General features: G+C 46.0%; 1 protein-coding gene across 12 annotated transcripts in view; it reads left to right on the top strand.

The window, feature by feature from the left end:
* Nucleotides 1–16760, top strand: part of SNCAIP (synuclein alpha interacting protein) — a 158553-nt gene that overhangs the window by 73191 nt on the left and 68602 nt on the right. For 11 of the 12 annotated variants that reach the window (XM_037509464.2, XM_037509463.2, XM_054694494.1 and 8 more), the window contains one exon: nucleotides 10746–10849. In XM_037509464.2, the coding sequence (XP_037365361.1) occupies nucleotides 10793–10849 (57 nt within the window). In that variant the 5' untranslated portion in view covers nucleotides 10746–10792. Of the gene's footprint in view, nucleotides 1–10744; nucleotides 10850–16760 lie in introns of those variants that run through there. The other variant, XM_054694495.1, reaches the window with a different exon arrangement.

Raw genomic sequence — 16760 nt, 5'->3', positions numbered from 1 at the left:
ACTTCAAGGCCAGAGTTTGGTGTCTCAGGCTCCTGTGTACTTATTTGTCTTAGTAAGGACCACAGTACAGGGTAGTGGCTCTTATTCTAGCCTTATGTGCCACAGCAGGCCCAGGGCAGGGTGGGTCTCATCTGGCGCGGGCACACAGGTAGAGCCCACAAGTGAAGATGTGGGTGGAACCCACAGAGCTGTGCTCTCCCCCTTCCCTCCTCATGTGTTCTTCTTGGCTCTCTATCATTGCCTCTTTCCAGTAGAAATTTCTTGCCTCTATCATTTTTCTGCTTCAGAACTAGGCATTTAACGACTGCCATGCCGCTGGCCACTGTTGAATCAAAGAGTGAAAGAAACTGAATCCAACATTTGGAATGAGTTGCTTCCTTGCCAGCCGAGCTACTGAGCCAACTGGGGACAACATTTCATATATTCCATTTTTTTTTCCACCCAAGTTTTCCAGTGCTTAGTTTGTGATTTTTTTTTTAAGGTGGGGGGTGTGGTGAGAGCTCTTGTTCTTTTGTATTAAAGAAAGCAAATCCAGTATTGATGAGCAGGTTTTTAAATGGAAAATGTATATTAGTGCACATTTGGCTCTGTGTGTGTGTGTGTGTGTGTGTGTGTGAGTGTGTGTGGAGGTATAGGAAGCTGCAGTGTGTTTCCAAGTATTGGTATATCAAGGAGTAAAGAAAAAAGTTGTAATGCAAATCTATTGTGGTTACTTCATCAGCGAATGAAGAACTCTACTCATTTATTTTGACAAGCCCAGCTTATTTTTAATTACCAGGCCCCCTAGTATACTGGTAAAATGTAGCAATAGTGACTTTGGCAGAAAAGAAGAAATCTGTGTAACACGAGCCTTCAGAATGAGCCCACACTGACTCCTTGTAAAATGGAGTGAGGCAATTCATTTTAAGAAGAATTTCAGTAGAGCAATTTATGTGATATGTGACTGTAGTCACAAATCAGTGAGCCTTCTATGAGCCAAGCACACCAGAATGTGTACATTAACTGAGTATAGTTTCTCAGAGAAATGTGGACCACGCCAAGCATTTTCCAGCGATGGGGTCCTTCCCCAACAGATTTTTGGAAATCTTCATTTGGAATTGTTTACAGAGTCAGTTTTCGAGTCACAACAAAAAGCTAAAAATATCACCTGAAAATCACAACACTGGAGGGAGAAGCTCTTTTTAAATTACTTGCCGACTTTTCATTCTCCAACAGGATTCTTAGTTGCTTAAAGCTCTTTCCCCAAGCGAAACTTGCCTGGAGGGGTGTGCGTGGGCCATCACTGAGGTCCTCAGGGAAGGCGACATGGCGCTGATAGACCCAGTAGGGCAGTGAGCCCCTCCCACACACTTTTACAGGCTCTGGCAGAGCTTCTGTTCTTGGCAGTTCATCAAAACTCTTCATGAGTAGGAAAAACCTTGTGGACAGGGTGCATAGTCAGTGCTCATCATATCTCCTTTACCTCCTCATCCGGTATCAGTTTGGAGTTTGGGTAAAGTTTCTTTCAGTGCTTCGGGTAGATCAAAAGAGGCTCACACCAGCACAGCATACAGCTCCCCACTGCGTAGGACCCCATTTCTAATATTTTTGTCCTTCCCTCCCCTGTAATTTTCCTGCTCGATTTGGTAGAGCTAAAGCATCCGAAAATATCTCCTTTACACTTCTACTCCCTTACCCCTGGTCTGACCTCTGTCTTCAACTTCACCTCCTTTAGAAATCACATACGCAACACACTTGCCTGAGTGAATAAAAATTAAAAATGGCCAGTGTCAGTGAAGAGAAATTAGAAGCCCAATGGAGCTTGAAGTAGACCGATTTCAGTTGACAGCAATGAAGACAGACAGTTGTGGCCAGAGGTGTGTTGAAGAAGGGTGAAGAAGGTTGAAGAACCATCAATTAAAACTAAAAGAAAGCCCTGGGGACCCGGTGGCAAGTGACTGGCCCGTGTACATCAGGACTGATTGGGGGGAGGGGTGCACATTCACAAAGGACTAGGTCCTGAGATCTTGATGGGGCCCATGGACAACTATGATGCCCAGCAATAAAAATCTCATGTAAAGATTTTTTAGCTCTCTGCTCATTTGGGGGAGGTGTAAGGAAAATGGAGTAATTCAGGCTCTTTTTTGCCTCCCACTGCCAGCCTTTCCAGCCACCACCTGCAGCTTTGTTTTCCTCCTAGCTTTGATTACCCACTCATGCTATCATGTTATTGCAAAAAGCACTTGGGAGCATGAGCATGGGCACACCTCTCCGATTACAGACTCCCGGGCTGAGGTGTTGGAGAGTGTGGGGTGCATGGATATAATGCAGCCACCTTTGCCAAAAGGGGAGAAGAAAGAAGGCAGAGAGAGAGCCAGAGATCGTGGGAGAGTACATAGATCACAGGGGCTGGGAGGCTCACTTGCTGCCTGCTTCCCTGCCTGCTGGTCTGCCTGTGTACCCAGCCCTCTGCTTCAGCATTAAAGGCCATCAGATCTACCTAAGCTTCCAAGATTCCCTATCTGTGCCTGAATCAACCATGAACCTGCCCAGTCTGGGAGGTTTGCTCCTGTAGGCAGTTGAAAGATACTATTAATCTATGCGTTACCCACTTTCTTGGGCCCTGTATAGGGGTGACTATTGCCTCCACGTTTCTGCTCTGGCTGGGGGCTCAGGTCTGTTCTGGAGTTGCACTTGGCACCTGTAGGGCAAGATGAAAGGTATCAGGCTGTTCTGCCCTCCCGCCATTTGGATGGATGACCGCAGGAACCCTGCGGTCCTGAATGCATGCCTGATGGCGGGCACCTGGAGTAGGGTGTGGGCATAGGTAGATGGGATTCGACTGGGCTTTTAAGGACGGCGTCACGGGGATGCCAGCAGAAGCTGAAAGAGAAGCAAGAGCAGCAGAAGCCGAGAGAGAAACAGGAGAAGCAGAGCCGGAAGAAGGCCGAAGAGCCCAGAGTGAAGACCTGCTGGGGCCTGGGAGGCTTGCCAGCCTCCCGGCCCCCCAGCGCCTCTGCCTGCCATGTACCTGGTAATCTAAATAAAAAGCCCGCAAAACCACTGAGGACTCTGACTTCTCCTGTACCCTGCACCATGTCCATTCTGCTGGATCAGAAAACCTGCACCATGTCCATTCCTGCCCCTACAGGACCTCTCCCTCCTGTCCCGCGAGTCAGTCCAGTGGCACCATGTAAATCCACAAGGGCAGTCCCAATGCCTTCCTTTCTCCAGCTGTAAAGTGAAGGAAACACAGTCCCCCCACTAACCACCACACCACCCCCCACACCTTGGAACATTTTACTGTTTGTGAAAGTTTTCTTTTCCTGGTAAAATAAAATAAAATGGAGGCTCTGCAAAAACACACACTGTAACACGTGAGAAATTTTATGTTGTTGCTTTCGTGGTATGAGAATTTAAAACCATCTTGGAATACAGAGTCAATCCTAGAATACAAATGAAGTAAACATTGTTTGGCAGGAGGCACCAACTGAAAAAGGAGGTGAGGGAGAACAGGACTGGTTGTTTAGTGCTGAAGTCCTTTGAAAGGTCTCATACACGCAGGCCCCCACGGCCAGGTGAGGCATGTCAGTGAGGAGACTGGGAGGGGGGCTGCTGGAGTTGGGGGGACTGGCCTCATGGACTCTTGGAGCAGCCTCGGCTCAGCTGTAGCCAATTGTTGCCATGCGGAGCGTGGACCCGTCTGCCAGTGCTTCGGATATTTTTTAAGTGAAAGCAGAAATCCAAAATTTTATGTGAAATCACCCAAGGTCTACAAATTGGCAACCTATTCGATTTTTTTTTTAACACTGCTAGGGCCAAACACATCACATCTGTGGGCCAGACTCAGCTCATGGGCCTCTGCTGTGAGCACTCAAAAGCCATGTGTCCCCCCAGAGCTGGGTGTCATTGTTCCAGAATGGGGCGCGCTGATTTCTATTGTGGGCTGATGTGTGGGGTGGGGTGATACCAAACGAATAGTTTCCCATCTGTAGTCTCTAATCTGACCTCACCCATTCCTGTGGGGCCTCTCATGCCTGAGGGTACCATGCGGAAGGGCAAAAGAGGCAGAAACAGGCAATGCCATGGACTCTGAGACCACTGTGGATTCATGTTTGACTAAGAAGAAGCAATTAATGAGGGAATGTGGCTAGAATTGTGTAGGGTAAGGTAAAAAGTATCAGGCTTTCTGCCCTCCCGCCATTAGGAGAGATGACGGAACCCTGTGGTCCCGAATGCATCCCTGATGGCGGCACCTGGAGTAGGGTGTGGGCCTATGTAGATGGGATTCACCTGGGCTGAGACTGGGCTTATAAGGGTGGCATCACGGGGACGCCAGCAGAACCACAAGCAGAGTGAAAGAGAAGCAGAACCACGAGAGGAGCAGAGAACAAGGCCACCAGAGAAGGCCGGCGTAGGGTAAGGAAAAATGTCAGGCTTTTCTGTCCTCTCGCCATCAGGATAGATGATAGATCCTTGCGGTCCTGAATGCAGGCCTGATGGCGGGCACCTGGAGTAGGGTGTGGGCATGGGTAGATGGGATTCACCTGGGCTAAGACTGGGCTTTTTAAGGGCGGCGTCACGGGGACGCCAGCAGCAGCAGTAGCCGAAAGAGAAGCAGAGAAGCAGAGAGAAGGCCAGAGAGCCCAGATAGAGTGAGGATTTACTGGGGGCTGGGAGGCCTGCCAGCCTTCCAGCCCCCCAGCACCCCTGCCTGCTGTGTACCAGGTAAATCCCAATAAAAGATCTGCAGAAACCACTGAGGACTCTGACTTCTCCTTTACCCTGTCTGCATGGGATCAGAGAACCTGCACCGTGTCCAGTTCTGCCCTTACAATTGCATAAGTTGGCAAGATGATCCATGCAGACGGGTATGGAGCCCTCCGAAGACCTGGAGGGACTAAGGAGTAACAGACTTTGCCTGTGACTACGCTGGAGGCATCATGGCAGCACAGGAGAGGGACAAGGTCCAGGAGCTACAGGACAAGACCTGGCATGAAGGAGACGCCTGAGAGAACCAGCCAACGACACCCGAAAGGACCAGCCAGTGACCCCTGAGGCAGCAGAATTGTCGGGGAGGAGAGGACCACAATTTGGAGCTCGCCAGTGCTGATGCAGGGAGAGGCCAATGGACTTCGACTGATGGACATGGACTGATGAACTTGGACTGACAATCCCGCCAGAAGGCGGAGGACCTTGCAGGTTGATATGTTTTGGGACCCTGGGGGTGGAACAGTTTTGTTTGTAAACCCCAGGAGATGGGAATCTGGGGGTGGCCAGTAGGCCTTGGTGGCCAAAAGCAGCCTGTGTATGCCCAGCAGCCAGGCAGAGGAGAAAAGCCAACTGAGAAGGCAAAAGCTGGTGCTGATGCTAAGTTTGGAAAGCCCTGAGCGGCTGTTAAGCAGCCTGGGTATGCTGAAGCCCTGTGAGTCTCGTAAAATCACCTGTGGGTGATGCCCTGCTTGTTGATGTGTGAGGGTGAGGAGCTGAGGAGCCCATCCTTGGGGGACGGGTGGGGAATGTGTCTTGGGGTGGAGCCCAAGCTGCATGTAGAGTTTGGATCCCTGACTCATGAGCTTGTGCAGTGGGTTGGCCTGAGTGCAGGGGTCTGCGAGTCGCATGGGTGGCTATGAAGGCCGAGTGTTGGAGCGACTGCAGACAGAAACCCTGAGGGTTGGCGATTACCCCCAACAGAATAGAATCGCCAATCCCAGAGCTAGTGCATCCTGGGGGTGGATGCGGTGGTGTGGCTTGTAGCCGAGATGACAGCCAGAGAAGGCCAGGAAGCCTGACGGCTCCTGGCGTGTTACAGTAGATGCCGTGAGTGGTTCCCCTCCCTCGTATGAGCAGTGCCTTCGGCAGCAGATGTGGTGGCTCATCTGCTGGTACCAATAATTGTCTTTTGCACTAGGTTGGGGCCCTGCCTGGACTTATTTGTGTTCTGTTGTATTTTGTTATATTGTGATGTATTTGCTTTTGTGGGCCATGGCTGCATTGTTTGTGTTTGCTAAGAAACAAAGTTGTGTATGTGTGGATTATATGGCAGAAAACCCTGAGGGGGTGGACTGTAGGGTAAGGAAAAATGTCAGGCTTTTCTGCCCTCCCGCCATCAGGATAGATGATGGATCCTTGCGGTCCTGAATGCAGGCCTGATGGCGGGCACCTGGAGGAGGGTGTGGGCATAGGTAGATGGGATTCACCTGGGCTAAGACTGGGCTTTTAAGGGCGGCGTCATGGGGACACCAGCAGCAGCAGAAGCCGAAAGAGAAGCCGAGAGAGAAGCAGAGAAGCAGCTGCAGAAGCAGAGAACACCAGAGAGCCCAGATAGAGTGAGGATTTGCTGGGGGCTGGAGGCCTGCCAGCCTTCCAGCCCCCCAGCACCTCTGCCTGCCATATGCCTGGTGAACCCCAATAAAAGACCTGCAAAAACCCACTGAGGACTCTGACTCCTCCTTTACCCGGTCTGCTGGATCAGAAAACCTGCTCAGTGCTCCAGTCCTGCCTTTACAGCCGGAGAGCCCAGACAGAGTGAAGACTTGCCTGGGGCTGGGAGGCCTGCCAGCCTTCTGGCCTCCCAGCACCCTTGCCTGCCGTGTGCCTGGTAAATCCCAATAAAAGCCTGCAAAAGCCATTGAGGGCTCCAGGACTCCCTCCTCCTTCACCCCGTCTGTTGGATTAGAAAACCTGCTCAGTGTCATGCCAGCCTCTACAAATTGGAATCACAGGCATTTCTGCCCATTGCTCATGAGACTTTGAAGGTGCCACTTTGAAGTGGCACCTTGAAAAAGAAGCATTGAACCTGGGTGAAAGAAATTGGGTTGTAGAGAGAATGAGACATCGTGAAGGAGATGGCTGCATGTGGAGGCCATTGAGGAAGTCAAGACTCTTTTGAGTGCACTGGATCCCTCAGCCGGAGGGTGGATGGTCCAGCCCACTGAGATCTCTGTGAACAGAGGCCCAGGTCTCCCTATAAAGGCTTGGAAACTGTTGTATCACTCATGTTCTAACCTATAGCATGAAGGATCTCATTGCCATCCCCAAACCTGAATATAACTTCTGCCTTAATGTCATGGCTTATATTAGCCACTGGATATGTGTCCTTCGTATATTCATGTATTAAAGATCACTCCAATATTAATCCCTCGTTAATATGTGTGATGTGCAGATATCTGCTTCAATTCATTAGGGTGGTCTTTCATTTTGATGACAGTTTATTTTGCTGTGTAGCACCTTTTTGGTTTGATGTAGTCCTGTTTGTTTACTCCGTTACTCTTGGGGTTGAGTCCCCAAAGCCATCTCTAAGGTTAAAGTGGTGAAGTATCTCACCTGTTATCTCTTAATTTTATAGTTTCAGGTATTACATTCAAGTTTTTAATCCAGCTTTGAGTTCGTTTTTGTGTATGGTATGAGATATAGAGTGATCTGGTTTCATTTCTGTAAGCATGTACCTGTCCAGTTTTCCCAACGCCATTTGTTGAAGAGACTGTCCTTCCTCCATTGTATGTTCTTGGCTCTTTTGTCACAATTAGATGTCCATATACACTTACACTGATTTGGAAACAGCTCATGCAAGTCAACAACAGCAATGAAAACAAAGTGATTGAAAAGTGAACACGGGATCTGAATAGACATTTCTGCAAAGAAGAAGTACAGATCAACGGTCAATGGGCACATGAAAAGATGTTCATCATCTCTTATACAGGGAAATGCAAATCAAAATAAGGAGCTATTATACCCTACTCATGTGATAATGGCTATTCATCCCACAAGACAAAACACAGCAAGTGATGGAGTGGGTATGGAGAGAAAGCAACCTTGTACACTATTAGAGGGAATGTAAATATCTATGTCATATGGAAAGCAGAAGGGAGATCCCATCAATAAATTAGAAATAGAAATCCCATATTATCTAGTAATCCCACTTCTGGATACTGAACCAAAGAATATGAAAATGCTAACCCTAAAAGATATATTCACCCCTTGTTCACTGCAGTATGATTTATAATAGCAAAGATTTTGAAAAAATTTCCATCCACAGAAGGCTGGATCAAGAAGAGGTGATATATATACAGTGGAATACTACTCAGCTATGAATAAAGATGACATACCACTGTTTGCAACAAGGATGAACCTAGAGGGTACTGTGCTTAGTTAAATAAGGCAGGTTGAGAAAGACAAACACCTTGTGATGGGTGGTACATAAAGAAATAAATGAATGATATAAATAAAATAATTTTTTTTGACTGTAAGATCAAATTACTGGTTACCAGAAGGGAAGCAGTTAGATAAATCAGGAGAAAAGGATTACTTGTATGGTAAATGAGGGAATTGGAATTTTCATGGTGAACTTACTGCATTATATACAGATGTTGGCTGTGCACCTGAAACCTATATAATGTTACAACCCAATGTTACCTCAATAAAATATTTTAAACAGATCCAGTTGATCCCCAGCGTTGATGCGTGTTTTTCTGCTTCGTCTCCCGATGTTCCATGTTTCTGGGGATAGCTCATCCTGACACCCTACATCATCTTTTTGTTCACCAAGACCATGGAGTAGAGTCTGCAAATCAATAGTTCATTGTGGCGTACAGATTTAGGGAAAGGAAATTGGATTGGAAGAAAGTCTGTTAACTGACAAGCTGGAATTCAGTCTGGATTGTCTCAGAATCCATCAGTATAAGAGAAAAAATCATGTTGAGTAATTTGCAAGTATGAGTGTACATGCTTTTTCTCTGAAAAACTTTGTGTGGATTAGAGAGAAAAGGATATCTTTGTACCAAGCAATTTTCTTAAGAACCCATTTCTAAAGTTGTATAAATTATAGATTTTCTGGCGATATATGCACATATATTTTAAAAATACAAATTGATTTTATTTTTAAACTTTACTGTGATTTCAGAACTTCTGGCATTCTAAGTAGGAACATCTCCCTTGAACATGGGGGTAACATCCCAACCCTTTCTTGGATCCAAAAAGATAGAAAAATGTAGATGGATTTGAGAATGGAAGAAGAGAAAACACTGACAGTTAAATCAGTGGGTTGAGATATGAGGTGGCAAATGATTTCCCCCCATTTTTGTAATTATACCATTTGTGTGGCTTTAAGATTTATTTATTTATGCATATAAGAGCTGGGGTGTAGGCCAGTGGTGTGTGTGGGGCGGGGGGTGAGAGGAATCACCAGAGACAGAATGGGGAGCAGAACAGGTTGGATCTACTGAAATACACTGCTGAGGGAAGCAGCAGGCAAGACAGGAGAGGTCTGCTGCACCATGTGAGTAGCTCCCTGGCCGGGGATCAAACTCGTGCTGCAGTGCCTGCTGATCGCTTCATAGTGCTGGGACTTAACCCCTTGTGCCACCAGGGAGGCCCCATTTGTGTAGCTTTAAAAAAAGAAATCTCAGAATAAGAAGGGAAGCCTTTGGAGTGTTTACTTCCTTAAAAGAAAGGTATTTTTTTAAGATTTATTTATTTATGCATACAAGAACAGGGGTACAGGCCAGAGGTGTTGGGGGGGGGCTGGTGAGAGGATTCACCAGAGACAGAGCAGGAAGCAAAACAGGCAGATCTACTGAAATACACTGCTGAGGGGAGCAGTGGGCAAGACAGGCGAGGTCTGCTGTGCCATGTGGGTAGCTCCCTGGCCGGGGATCGAATTCGTACTGCAGTGGCTGCGGACAGCTTCATAGGTTGCATCTTAACCCCTTGCACCACCAGGGAGGCCCCAAAAGAAAGGCATTTTTTAAACTCTGCTCTTCGATCCATCACTTCCCAGTGAAATATTCTTTGCTTGCCCCTTAACTAGAGAAACATGAATTATTTCAGGTTTTCCAGTTTGAAGTAGCTAAGAAAGGTTTTATAATCAGAAAGACAAGTTATGGGAAATGGAATCTTCTTTTGTTATCTGAGAGTTGGCTCCCTGCAGAGACGTGCCCAGCAAGGCAGTGCCAGGAGATCAGTATTTCTGTTCTTGAAGTCTGTAGGTGCCACTGCCACAGCCGATAGTGATGATGATAAGTGATGGGGAAATGGACTGGGAGGCAATGTTGCTTCCTTGACAGCTTGAAAGAATTGCCACTGGCAGCCCCAAGGCAAGGGCCGAGGGAGGAGATTCTGGCGCCTGCATAGGTCGCTCTGGCACGTTGGGGAAAGCTGTTAGAAAGAAGCAAGGGGCAGTGCAGTGACTGTGGTTTAAATCTGGCCTTGGAATTTGAGCCTCTTTTTTTCTCAAGGGGTGAACTGGAGGTGGTGCTACAGATTCTGAACTCTCCGCTACTGTTAGTGAGCTGGCATCTGTCTAGTACATGTGTTACTCTGCGGAGAGCCGGTAATCACTGCTCCAGGCACAGCATCCACCGAGGTGCCCACAGTAAACGTTTGAATCTGGTTTTCCTAAGATTTCCAGACTCACTCCCCATCCCCTTCTGCAAGCCATAGGGTGTGGTAAGCGCTAAGTGAGGGCTGTGTCCTGCCTTACATTGCTCAGTTTCCTGACCCCCAGCTCCTGCTTCAGCAATGACAAGCAGGCCTAAATGAGGTGAATCAAAGGTCTGTGGGGGCTCTTTGGGGAGCCCCTGGGGACCCTGGAGGAGCTGCTTCTTGGGTTTCTGGAAACCCAGGCTAGGGACATTCCCAGTGAGGACATGTGCTTGAAGGCGGCACTCACGCCAGTTACCTTCCTCATTTTGTTTGTTGAAATAGAGTTTTGGTTTTAAAACAGCTAACCATTTTTTTGTCTTCTTTTCTGCTTCTGTCTTATGCAGGAGTTTATTAAGTATTTGACGTGAATCAAAATGTGCAAAGGAGAATAATGGAAGCTCCTGAATACCTCGATTTGGATGAAATTGACTTCAGTGATGACATATCTGTGAGTATCACCTGCAGTCGATGCTTTGGGAAGCTGTGACTTTTCCTGCAGGGGCTACCTTCTCTCTGGTAGTCTGTATACTAAACCCTTGCAAACAAACTGAGAGCAGAGATCCCGTGAGGCAGATCAAAGGAATCTTAGGGTTTCCCGGACCCAGAAACAAATGTCCCTGAGTTATATGTGAGCTGAGCATCTTGTCAACAGCTTGTTTCATTGTTGTCAAAGTTATTCAGTGAACCAACTTCCAAAGGGCCTGTACACAATTAAGCACCCTCACAGTTACTTCTGCATGCAGTTAACTCTTCGATGTTAATTTCCTTTGATACAACTGGCTGTGCCACAGCCAGCGTTCTCTTGAGTTCACAAGGACACAGACTGAACGATGACCAGGTTATCACTGCTGAGCAGTGAGAGGAAGCGTTCCAGGCACTGCAGGTTTGAAAGCATAGGTCAGAGCTTGGAGGGAACACCGAAGAATAGTCATATCTTGATAAGGACTGACCCAGCTGCCCTCGGAAGTTCTGCTTAATCCTGTCACTGAGGAGCATCTGTATTTCCCACCACCGCCCCCATACACTGTCTGCCTGCAGGTGGTTAACTGAGCTGCTCTGAATGGACCTTCTCCATGCACCTGGCTCAGAGCCATTTGTGACTGAACCCAGGCCATGCATCAAGTGTCACCACAGAGGCCAACCAGCGAAGGTTAGACCTCTCATTCTCCCCAGCCACACCCAGGCTAACTCTCAGAGTCTGTGATGAGAAGCTTACTGCTTCTGCTCTTTTCCTAAAAATTCATAAACTTTTCTTCCCAGGACCTCCAAGATCCCAGTTTCCGACCTGGCTTTTTTTTTTTCCATAGATCTCTCAGAGCCTAGAGCTTTGAGTCACCCCTAGAAACTGTCTCAGAAAGATATGCTGATGAACCTGCCTCCAGCAAGGGTGCTTTGCTCCACTTCACTCCTTTGAAGTAAAATTTGCATACAGTATGCAAGACTTGGATTACTGGGATGAATTTGATGAATCGCCTATTCTGTATAAGTTTGGATGAATCCTTGTACCCAGAAAATGTGAATTCAGCCTTTTCCTATTTCCACTTCCAGATAATTTGTATTAATCCATGTTAAGAAGAATGGGAAATGAGTATTTTCCTTCCTGTCTCTCTTTTTAAATTGTTTTAAAAGGTTAGAGCATGATTCTTTTATACACCCGCCACTCAAGGTATATGGAGCTGGGGAGGGAGGGGAAGCAAAGATCTGTTAGAGGGCAGGAGGAAGGGTACCCCATGACTTGTCTGCTCTAAATGGGTTCTGCTGTCCTCCACATCAAGACAAAACATACTATAGTGCATAAGACCTTTAATGGACAGGAGCTTTAATATAATAGTGTGCAATAAAGAGAAGCGAATAGAAAGAATAGTTAAAATAGTTTCCGTATGAAACACCCAAAGTTACCCCTTGCGGGTAAATGCCCAGCCACACAGGTAGGGCCAAAGCAGAGCCACTGAGGCCTGAAAGCATGATAAAGTCCGAGGCACCATCTGGTGGGGACCCATAGGCACGGGGCAAGAAGGGGCCAGGTCAACCTCCCCTGGGTCTCTCACCCACGTCTGTTTCGAGTTTCCTCTTCCATGCTCTCCAAGTCCCTGGTGCAAGTCCAAGGTCAAGAAACAAGGGCAGCTTCTTCACATGTCCTTCTGCTCCATGTGCTTCCTCCAGGTCTCCTGGCTCCCTTTCATCCCTTCTCCCTGACTTCTCTGGCTTCTCTCTGCCCAGATCTACCCTCCCTTAGGGGAGCAGGGAACCTGGAAATTCCTCTTTCCCTAGGGATTACCCTGGTACAGAGCAAATAATATTACAGGGAGGTATGTGTAGGGTGTGTGGGGAAGTGTGTCTAGGATGGAAGGTGTTTTAGAAAGAAAAACGTTTTATGGTTATAAGTTCGTAAACAGTTTCCTGAGTTTTGATGGTAAAGTTGCATTTTTTTTAAACTATTTATTTATTTATACAAGCACTGGTACAGTCAGAAGCGCGGGAAGGTGAGAGAATTCACCAGAGCCAGAGTGGGGAGCAGAACAGGCAGACTGACAGAATACACTGCTGAGGGGAGCAGCGGGCAGCAGGAGAGGTCTGTCGCACCATGTGGGACTCTGGCCAGCGGCTGGGGATCGAACCAGTGCTGCAGAGGCTGCGGACAGCTTCACAGTGCAGTACTCAACCGCCGCACCACCAGGGGAGGCCTGGTAAAGTTGCATTTTCAGGGTGTAGACTGTGAAGGACAGCTTGGGCTCCTACTTATTCTAATGTTTGCTCACTGGTGCCCACTCACTTCATCTGTTTGAGATGACTTACTAACTTTTAATGTCGTTTTGAGGATTGAGTGAAATAATATATGTGAATCACTTAGCTTGGCACAGAGTAAGTTGCTCTTAAAAATGGTAGCCGTTGTTATTATTTCAATGAATAATGCAATAATATTTATATGACCGATGGTGAAGAAAAAACTCAAGGGAAAAGGCCAGGCATCATGTCAAGACTTTTTTTTTTTTAAGTACAATAGTGCGGTTGTATTTACAGAAGAATCATCTGGCGGCAGCCCATAATTTTGATGAATTAGGAGTCTCCACTTGAAAGATAATAAAATATCTTATGCAATAACTGAAATGGTTTAGCAAATTGGGATGCAAGATTTTGCAATAGTGAAGCTTCTATAACTTGACCATTCTGAAACATCAAGATATCCATCTGTAATTGTGAAACTATACTGTAACCTTACCCCCTGGAACTCTATTTCAATTATTTGGAGTTTTAACCTTCATTTAAACTTAAATCAGGGCTCCCTGGTGACACAAGGGGTTAAGACAGAATCTATGAAGCTATCTGCAGTCACTGTAGCACAAGTTCAATTCCCGGTCAGGGAGCTACCCACATGACACAGCAGACCTCTCCTGTCTTGCCCGCTGCTCCCCTCAGCAGTGTGTTTCAGTCAATCCACCTATTCTGTTACCCACTCTGTCTCTGGTGAATCCTCTCACCCCCCCATACACACCTCTGGCCTACACCCCAGTTCTACTATGCATAAATAAATAAACCTTTAAAAATAAATAAATAAACTTAAATCAGAAGGGAAAAAGTAAAATTGCATAGAATTGTTGAAACCATAATAACGGTTACCATTTATTGAGCACTTTATATGAAATTGGCATTATCCAGTTTATTCCTTGAGATAATCCCTATTAAGAAGGCACTATTAACATCTTCACTTTAAAGTTGAGGAAACTGAGGTACAGAGCAATGACCTCACTTGCCCACGGTGTCCACTTGTGCAGGGTCACCCAGCTGGATGGGAACACATTGTCTCCAGAAAATCCACCTGTTAGCTGCAATATGTGACTGCCTTCCAAGATGAATACATTCTGTGGGAGGGGTCCTCAGCAGGGCCAGCTGCACCCTTCCGATGAACATCTGTCAATACCTGGAGACACTTTTATTGTCCTAACCGGGAAGGTTCTTCTGGCATCTAGTGCGGCGAGACGAGGGATGCTTCTAATTATCCTACAATACACAGGAAATCCCCCCCACACACTGAATTAACTGGCTGAAAATTTTGGTAGTGCTGTGGATGAGCAGTCTGGTCTATTTTAACCCACTTGAAACTAAAGAAGCTGTCCTTTGACTAGCAACCTCTATAATATGGTAAATTATTTTGTAATAGTTCAATCTGATCTAAGTTCAGAACTTTAAACGTGCCAGAAACTGTATTGTTCTTACATAATGACTTCATGGGGAAAGCATGGAGATAACCTCTTAAATATTAAAATGACTGTTCTCAACTTATTTCAGTAAACTAGGAGTAATAAATGTTACAGCTGCTTTAAGGGCTAAGTGGAGACTGTGCAGATGCTAACCCTGGAAGGAAGATGTGTTCAATTTGCTAATTCACTGCAAGAAGAAGAAATGTAGTCTCCCATAAACATGCCTATAGCTTTAGGTTTCTGTAAACATCCAGCTCTGACAGCCCTTAAGCCTCTCTCCTGGGTAAGTGTTGGGGGAGGAGCAGGAAGAAAATGCACATTACATTTGAAAAAGATGTTTACAGAAATGATGCCTGAGTTTCAAACTCCTCTTCCTACTCTCTGGTCAGAGCCCTAACTTGGTAGTCTAGCTTTTCTGTTTCGTGATTGTCCCTGCTGGTCATGTGCCTACTTCTTGTTTTAATTAAAACACAAGCTGTATATTGGTACCAAAACACAACTTTGTCTTTTTTGCCTTTACCCTCTGAGACAAAACACAGAAGGCAATTCAATTATTTTGAAATTTCCCAGACTCCAAAATAATGCTCATCCTTTGCAAAATGCAGACTTGAAACTATACATTCTTGTCACCCTGCCATCCAGAAGGGCAGCAGATTGTGTAATCGCTGCAGATCTGCGAGGGAGAGATGACAGCACAGGACACAGAGGTGCAGGCTAGGGCTCATGCGTCCCCGAATTTGGGCTGACAGATCTCTCTATTCCTGTAGATGCCAGATTCCCCAGCTCAGAAAAGAAAAATGGCCTGGAATACTATTTTACCAAAGAGTAAAATAAATAAGCCAGGGTATGCTTATTTTACGAAAGGCCAATTTGCACGTCTCAAAAATAGCATTATACACAGGACTGCATGCAGTGGAGGCTGAACTACCAGTGTACTGAGCAGAGATCGTCTCTTGTAGCCATGCCCTTCCTGGAACCCAAACACCAATTCTCTGTTGAAGCCTCACCTCCAGTCTATGAAACAGGTCTTGCTTTAATCCTCTTTGGCAGATGGAAACATGGAGAGCGGGGTTGTATGGCTTTCACAAGGTTACAGATAAATAAATGGCTGGGTCAGAATTTGCATGCAGAACTGTTTGACCAGTTTATTCTTCCCCTTCTGAGCAACTTGGCTGAGTAAAGAAATCTGGTCCAGTCGCTCTTCCCAGTTGATAGGCACCGAAGCAATGCCAAATAGCTTTTTAGAATAAAAGACATTTCTTATATATGTATGCAACATAAACACATATAACGTATATGCATGTGTACACCACATATGCATGCACATATGCATGCATGTGCAAGCATACATGCACACACCTATACATACAACACATACACACAAATTATGTATGGTGCACATGCCACACACATGCATATAACATGTGCATAACACATGTGCATGCACATAACGTTAGCATGTATACACAGAGATAACATATAGGCACATATATACATAAAATAAAACAACTAGAGGGAACTTAGGCAAACCCTTTAAATTTACTGTAGTCAGTCAGCTTTCCCATATCTAAGATAAGGTGGTAATAATCCTCTTTACCTAGCATCCTGATTTTATGGAGAAAATATGAAAAATCATATGTGCATATATATAGGCATATTATGTAATCACATACCTACATGGTTGTGTACACACATGTGTATACATACACAGATGCACATATGCACATGTACACACACAAGCAGAGGTCAGTGAAACGATCTGTCCTGTACACAGGAATTGTTGCTGTATCATTCTGACTGCATTTTGGTGAACCTTGACAATTATTGGCAATTACACCACCTGTTTTTTCTGACATTTCAATGCGATCAAGATAAATCAGTGTGTTTCCATTTTACTGTCCCCTATGACCCAAGTCCTTGCAACCAGAGCAATGCCACAGAATTCCATGGATTCATTTTCCTAAGGTGCTTGTCTCGCTGGCAGAAAATAGATTCTTGCGGCGAACGGTCTCACTTTCATGTATGTTCGCATTTTCCATCCCTCTGATGGGGCATCACTGTCACTGAAACACAAAACACCCCTCTGCTTTGTGTCACCACTTCTCTCATTTCACGGACACATCACAGATTTCATTACATGCTGACCCAGGGCCCTGTCAT

This window comes from Talpa occidentalis, unplaced genomic scaffold, assembly GCF_014898055.3.
Source record: "Talpa occidentalis isolate TD23 unplaced genomic scaffold, MPIMG_talOcc4v2.1 talOcc4.13, whole genome shotgun sequence".
Lineage (NCBI taxonomy): Eukaryota > Metazoa > Chordata > Mammalia > Eulipotyphla > Talpidae > Talpa > Talpa occidentalis.
The sequence above is the reverse complement of the archived record's forward strand: the minus strand, read 5'-3'. Positions and strand labels throughout refer to the sequence as shown.